At 42.9% G+C, this 7,609-nt stretch overlaps 1 protein-coding gene across 1 annotated transcript; it reads left to right on the forward strand.

Moving 5' to 3' along the window:
* Nucleotides 1-970: 970 nt before the first annotated feature.
* LOC127972824 (E3 SUMO-protein ligase ZBED1-like) lies at nt 971-3,656 on the forward strand. Its single transcript, XM_052576646.1, has 2 exons — nt 971-1,967; nt 2,144-3,656. The coding sequence occupies exons 1-2, from the start codon at nt 993-995 to the stop codon at nt 3,038-3,040; spliced, it is 1,872 nt and encodes a 623-aa protein (XP_052432606.1). The 5' UTR covers nt 971-992; the 3' UTR covers nt 3,041-3,656.
* Nucleotides 3,657-7,609: the final 3,953 nt, after the last annotated feature.

Genomic DNA, 7,609 nt, shown 5'->3' on the forward strand with positions numbered 1-7,609 from the left:
CCTGTTTGTGGCACAGAAAAGTGTTGTGAATCATCTCTAAGACTGACACTTAAGATTCAGTCCTACTATTCTGAACAGAAAATCAGAATAGAAAAATTTGTAATGAAATAGAAAAAAAAAATCTGATGACGTATTTTCTTCTTCTTCTGAATAGCCACAAGTATGTAAAAGAGTGTAATGTTTTTTATGAGTCAGATTCATTGTTTATGTTGAAAAGTTCATCCAGCCACTCTGTAAGCACAACACTTTCCTCCGGACAGACAGAAGTATGTAGGGTTTGGATTGACTCTGTCTCACTGTAAACTTATAGTCCATAAAAATGCACTTCTAGCCAATGTGACATGCATGGTTATGACATGACTGTTAAATCCAAACAGCCAGTACTTCTTTAGCAGCTCAGCATGGCATTATACGACAGAGCTGCTGCGGCTTCAGCTCGTGTGTGGGGTTAAAGCTGGATTTGACTCACTGATCAGTGTGCATTCATCCTCTGCTGTTTAAATCATCAGCTCTGACTGCAGTGTCACAGTGTCCTGCAGCAGAGATTCAACATTAGAGAACAGACCCCTCATGTCTGGAGTCTCCAGTGTCCCGCTTAGGGTTGGGCGATGTCCCTTAAATTGGCAGTTGACGATGTTTACAGTAAAACATCGGGATGGACGATGATATCGTCAGGGGGGGGGGGGGGATTTTAATTTTTCGTTATTATATAATTATTATTCGTTATTTTACTTTATTACTTTATTTATTTTATTTCCCAACTAATGACTCATTCGCGATTTCCAATAGGTTGCACATAAGGGGGACAAAGTAGCGTCCTACACTTAAGAAGAGTTGTGCAATTTTTAATATGTTTTTAATATATCTTTTTACATAAATATTTTTTTTTCTTTTTAAAAACTATAATTTCGTCATCCGGGCTTTCCAATAGGTTTCACGTGAGGGGGGGGGGGGGGGGGGAGTAGCGTCCTTCCACTTAAAGAGTTGATACAATGGCGTTGGTATTGGTTGCTAAAAAAGGTACTACTTCGCCTATATGGCATTTTTTTGGATTTAGACCTGATGAGAGAGGGCAGCCAAGGGACCTGACTGAAGCTGTGTGCAAGATCTGCTCATGTGTCATCCGCGCAAAAGATGGGCAGACGACCAATCTTCATGACCACTTGCGTGTTCGCCATCCAGCAGAATATGCCACTTTGCCTGCACGTGCTGGACCTAGCAAAAAAGCTAGCCAGGGTCAGCAGACGATAACTGGGGCTTTTGCAAAAGGCACTAAATATAAAACCGACAGTGACAGATGGAGGCAGTTGACAGATGCGGTAACTCGCTTCCTGGCCAAAGAAATGGTTTCGTTCAATACAGTAGAGAAGCCGTCCTTCAAGGCCATGCTGCATACCTTTGATAAACAGTATGAGCTGCCAGGTCGGAAATATTTCTCAAAGACGGCTATCCCAAACCTTTTCAACGAGGTTAGAAGTAACATCATGAAAGGGCTGGGTGATGTAGAATATTTGGCCCTGACAACGGACATGTGGTCCAGCTGTAATATGATGCCCTACATGTCAGTGACAGCGCATTATATAAATAAAGAGTGGACACTGCAGTCCAAATGCTTACAAACTTGTTTCATGCCCGAGAGCCATACAGCAGATAATTTGGAAGAAGCACTGCGCGAGGCAATAAATGACTGGAAACTACAAGAGAAACAAATTGCCTGTATAACTACCGACAATGGGGCGAATATTGTTGCAGCCATCCGGCAGTTGAAATGGCCATGGTTAAGTTGCTTTGGGCACAACTTGAACCTGGCCATAAACAACTCGCTTGCGCAACAGAGGGCCAGCACAGACCGAGCTTTCGGGGTTTGCCGGGCAGTCAACACTGCGTTTTCGCACAGCTGGCTAAGGCGACGTGAACTGCAGAAAGCACAAGTGGAAATGAAACTCCCTGAGCACTCACTGATCACGGTAATTTTTTTAAAACCGTTATCTAACAACGAACAAATTATTTAAAAACTATTTAAAAAATGTAAAAAACAATATATATATATATATATATATATATATATATAAAAAACAAAAAAAACATGATCGTTTAAATTATTTATTATTTATTTTATTATTTACTGCGTCTTTACTGACAGGACTGTGCAACACGATGGGGCTCAAAACAGCAAATGGTGGAGAGAATTCTGGAGCAGGAGCAAGCCATCAAACGTGTGTTAACCCAAGACAAAAGCCGCCGCCCACTCCCCCAGCTGACATGGCAAGACATGACTGTTCTGGAATCTGTGAACAACGCGCTGAAGCCAGTAGCGGACTTCACGGACATTCTCTCTGGAGAAAATTACGTAACGGTGTCCTCACTGCTGCCCATGTTGGCCCATTTAGAAGGTGTGCTGGAGGAGTCAGTTGATGATTCCAAACTGACAGCCGACCTGAAGCGTGTCATCCTGGAGCAGATGGAAGGCAGATATGGTGATGACACCATCCAGAGGATGATGCGTAAAGCAACGCTGCTTGACCCAAGGTACCGAGGGGACCATATGAAACCTCCAGAACTTCATTCTACAAAATCTGAAATAATGGAAGAGACTGTGAGAGAGATTGATCTGTCGCTGCCAAGGCCAACACCAGGTCCCTCACATGCTGGAGAAGATGTAGAGGAACCAGATGCCGGCGTCGCCACCGTGCCTAAGAAAAAAAAGTGGTCTTTAGGCAGCCTTCTTGCGAAGAGAGCAGCCACAGCAGCTGCAGCCAAGCCCACTGATGAGCAAAAGGTCGAGTCAGAAATGACCATTTACCTGCAGGAAATGGCCATCGATGGGGAAGAGGACCCACTGACTTGGTGGAAAACGAACGAAAAAAGGTTTCCGTTCATGGCCAGATTAGCACGGAAATATCTGTGCATATGTGCTACCAGTACTCCTTCAGAGCGGGTCTTCAGCACAGCGGGGAGTGTAGTTACTCCAATTCGCAGCTTATTGAAACCAGACAAAGTGAACATGTTGGTATTTCTGGCCAGAAACATCGAAATTTAAACATGGTATATGTATGTAAATCCCGCGTTTCGGTCTGATTGTCGTTCCCGTTTCTTGTTCTTTGTTGTTCTTCTGTGTTTTAATAAATTTGTGTTATCTGAATTACCTTCATTCTTTCGTTTGATTTGACATCATGGCCAAGGAAAATTGTCTTTAAAGGTATTTATTAACCAGACAAAAGTTAATTGACGTTCGCTGAATTCTGTGTTTAAACTGCCGCTTCAGTGCAGTAAAGCCACACATCTATGTAACAATGAGCACGATCTCCCGAGAACACTACAATAGGATACTTATAATTCATTAATAAGGCCTGTTTTCTTGTGCAAAATACAAATTTAAAATAAATGTACGGTGTTTAACATGCAAAAAAAGACAAGATTCTAACAATGTCAAGATCAAATGCCTCACATTTTCACATACTAACACACGTCACGTCTATGGCATAGACTACAGTGAGTATTTAAAATAGCATATATGCATTAGTAATATTCTCAATTTAATTTACAGAGCAATTCCTGCAAAGATTTTAGATTAACTATAGTCTATAGATGAAACTAGGATTAGTGTGTGTATTTTTTACAGTCTATGGTGTCGACTCGCAGCGGGGCGGGGGTGGGGGCGTGGCATCACGATGGTGTCTCTCCATCGTGATGTCAGTCAGCCATCACGATGGACGATGATATCGTCCATCAGCACAACCCTAGACTCCCGCTCCGTGGTCTGAACCAATCACAGTCAACCCATCAATCTTCATAAATCCTCCTGAATGTGCAAAGCCTGAGCCATTAGACTGAGCAAGTCTCCTGCACTTCAGACACTTCACAAAAAATATTCTGGATCATTTTCAGCCTGAATGTACCACATCTACACCATGCTGTCAGCCGCCAAAGGCAATAAATAAAGCTAGCAAAAATTAAAACACGTTTTCCCAATGGAAGTCTATGGGACAAGCTGACCGATGTGTAGACCAAAGGTTTTTAAACCGTTTTTAAACGAAGCTCCACCAAATATGATGCAAGGTTCAATATTAAAGCAGATAAATTATTGTTGAACTATTACCTGGCACATTTAGGTTGACAGTGGATCTGGCTAAAGATACACTCTTAGATGTGTATTTATCTAGAAGGATTCACAATAAGGGGAAGTTGTGGCCTAATGGTTAGAGGGTTGGACTCCCAATCGAAGGGTTGTGGGTTCTAGTCTCGGGCCGGACGGAATCAGGGGGTGGGGGTAGTGCATGAACAGTTCTCTCTCCACCTTCAATACCACGACTTAGGTGCCCTTGAGCAAGGCATCGAACCCCCAACTGCTCCCCGGGCGCCGCAGCATAAATGGCTGCCCACTGCTCCGGGTGTGTGCTCACAGTGTGTGTGTGTGTGTTCACTGCTCTGTGTGTGTGCATTTCGGATGGGTTAAATGCAGAGCACAAATTCTGAGTATGGGTCACCATACTTGGCTGAATGTCACTTCACTTCACTTCACAATAAATAAAATATTTGATATCAGTCTTTAGTAGAATCAATGATTTCATTACATTGTTAATTCAATTGCTATTATAAGCTCCCAGGTTATTGTTTTTAGTCCGATTTTCCACAGAGCCCAGGCTGCTCTCGTGCTTCATCTTTGCATTTCTGCTCATTAAAGTCAAAGTGAAATAAAAATTGACTTCATACGCATACTATTCAAAGAATAATGCAACCAATTTACAAATACAGGCACTTTTAATTACTCAATCAATAAAATCAAGACCCGAGCCTCATTCTTTGATAAATGTCACATTATCAAAAAACATTATACTCAAACACATTTGCCCACACTAAATTCTTCAGATTTCACCCAAAGCAGTGCAGCAAATATTGAAGGAGTTTGTATATTTCCTCTGGGTCTGTTCACGCCATGTTTAGACACACACATCTGCGTCGACATCATGGCATCAGCTGAGAAAGAGCACGGCACGACCGCGACAGACAGAGATCACAGTCTCAGCATCACAGCGCCCAGACGCTCCTCAACACTCAGACGTCTCAGCAGACAGACGCACGGATCCACTTACCATCCCACAGACGCTGATACACTCGCTCGGCTCAGCTCGAGATGAATGGAGTCTCACACACACACACACACACACACACGCCTGCAGGAGAAAGCCACAGCGCTCTGAGAGACCAGACGTGCCCGGCACAGTAGAGCTCAGGAAATACCATGAGATGCAGATCAACGGAGGATATGGAAACTGAAGGGAGGCTCTCCACCGGGAAAAACACCAAGAGATTTCAGCACAGCAGCTTAAAGACCACTAATCTCATCTATTTCTGAGTGAAGCGAGATCCGGTGGAAAAACTGATCTATGATGATATCAACCAGAACCTTGTCCTATAACCATTGTAAAATAAATAGGATTGAATCGAGTGACAGAAGTGAAATGCTGTTGGTTTGAGCTGATGCACACAGAACTGGACAGCTCTCTCTCAGCCTAGCCAGATTTAAACAGATTATATTCGATTCCAGGAGCACGAAGGTATGGTTGTGTTTGTAGACTAAGCGGCACTTATTCATGAATCAAACCATTGATGGGTCACTGTACACGGTCCTCCTGTCTCTAACTTGTCTCTCAAACTTTAGAAGAGATCTACAGCACCAAACACAAAAGCTGCAGGAAACACTCGTGAAGTCCCGTCACAAAGGAATCATTTAGTGTCAGCATGTATCGACATGCAAACAAATGCCTCGCTCAGTTAATGTGCTCTCATGAAAGTGCTCTGAACATATGAGACGGGGCTATATTCATGTGCGAAGGTTACGTTTGATACGGCAGATTCTTCTTCGGCAGACAGACTGAACCTGTTTCACTCCAACACATCCAGTAATGATCCTGATGTGGAATCACAGTTTACTGGCTGCAGTCGGCAAAGATTGTACAACTAATAGAGAAGGTGCCACATTAAAGTATTAAAGATCCCCAATCTGATGTTTCATGTACACAGCAGTATTTATTTTTGTTGAAACAAAAATCCTGAAAGGCTTTACTTGTTTAATTGAGGTAATACAGTTTGTGAGTTATGCAGCCTGGGCAGGATGCCATCAATATTTTGACAATACACTGTATTTCTGGAGAACCCTGTACATTTTAAATACACAAACCTACAGACGTGGACAAAAACAAAACCCTACAGAAACCTTTTTATATGATGTTGTCTTATTCAAAATACATGCACAATGAACGGAGTCATTAATGTAAAAAGCACACACTTACATATTTTAGCAACTACTGGAAGCTCTTTTCCTGGGAACAGTCTTGACTAAACGGCGTTTATCGTTGCCAAATGCAATAAATATGATGCCAATCAAAGATCGTAGTCTGGATATGGAAGGAGCATTTAAAAGGACATTTGAGCACCAGCAGGGCTTTAACTTCCCGTAGGACCGATCGCCGAGTGACATTTCACACCAGCAGTTTCACACGGCTGCTTAATTACAGGTTAATGGGTTCATTAGTTAACAAAAACACATCTAAACCAAGCATTAACACGCTAGACTCAGAGAATTTCTGTCTAAAACTCACTGTTCCTCAATGCTAGGGTTAGTGAGTGTTTGCCAGGTGGTTGGGATGAGCTTACTTCATTATGTCTGGAGCTTGGATGAATGAGTTATGCACCATTGTTGAATGATTAGGCTTTGAAAATCCCTAATAATCCTGATAAAGAGCAACAGAAAGCATTCTGCTCACCTCAGGTGCCTTCGGTGTTTGAGCACTCATTTCTCAGTTTGACCTGTCTGTACACCTACAGACATTTAATTGAGGCACTAGACACTAAATAATAATTATAGTTGAGATAAACACTGATAATTTATAAGCACTTTAAGCATCTTTGAGAATATTAATAATGCAGAATATCTCGAGGTTGTGTATGTAACCATGGTTCCCCGAAGGGAACGAGACGCTGCATTGAACGCTTTGGGAATGCCCCCAGCGAGACTCCATACTAAAGCATATGTGAAATCAGTCACACTAATAGAGAAGCGAGACGTCATGAGCAGGGTGATGTGAGCAACCGGGAAGCATAAAGCCCCATCTGACTAATGTGTGTTAGCTTCTGCAGACACAAACACCTGTGGGGACGCTGGGAGTATGGCAGGGGAACGCAGCATCTCATTTCCTTCGGGGGATCCAGGGTTACATACGTAACCTCGAGACGTTCCTCTTCAGGAACTCAAGTTGTGTCGGACGCTTTGGGATTGCATATACCCACTGTGCCTGTAACACTGTAACGTCTGCAGTCACAGGAAGTAGGAGGCGGGAACTAAACATTTAAATAAAACTAATGACAAAATAAACACAAAAAATGAGACAGCCACTTGCGGACGACTGTGGAGCACAAACATAATCAAAACACAAAATAAAATCCAGGCCTGCTCCTCTCTCATCTTGCACTGCCATCACTCCTCCTTTTATCCTTCCGGAGCTCCTCCATGGGACTCAAGACCGGTGAGTTGCACAGGTGTCGCTCATTATCACTTTCACTCTCACGGTCCACTCCACTCATCACAGCGTCATACCATCAAGAACCT

Source organism: Carassius gibelio, chromosome B15 (genome assembly GCF_023724105.1).
Source record: "Carassius gibelio isolate Cgi1373 ecotype wild population from Czech Republic chromosome B15, carGib1.2-hapl.c, whole genome shotgun sequence".
Taxonomy (NCBI): domain Eukaryota; kingdom Metazoa; phylum Chordata; class Actinopteri; order Cypriniformes; family Cyprinidae; genus Carassius; species Carassius gibelio.

Excerpts from the sequence above, each read along its gene's own strand:
- LOC127972824 (XM_052576646.1), top strand. The coding sequence starts at position 993 with ATGGCGTTGGTATTGGTTGCTAAAAAAGGTACTACTTCGCCTATATGG. Across the intron at positions 1,968-2,143 it reads CTGAGCACTCACTGATCACG|GACTGTGCAACACGATGGGG; the intron begins GTAATTTTTTTA and ends CTTTACTGACAG.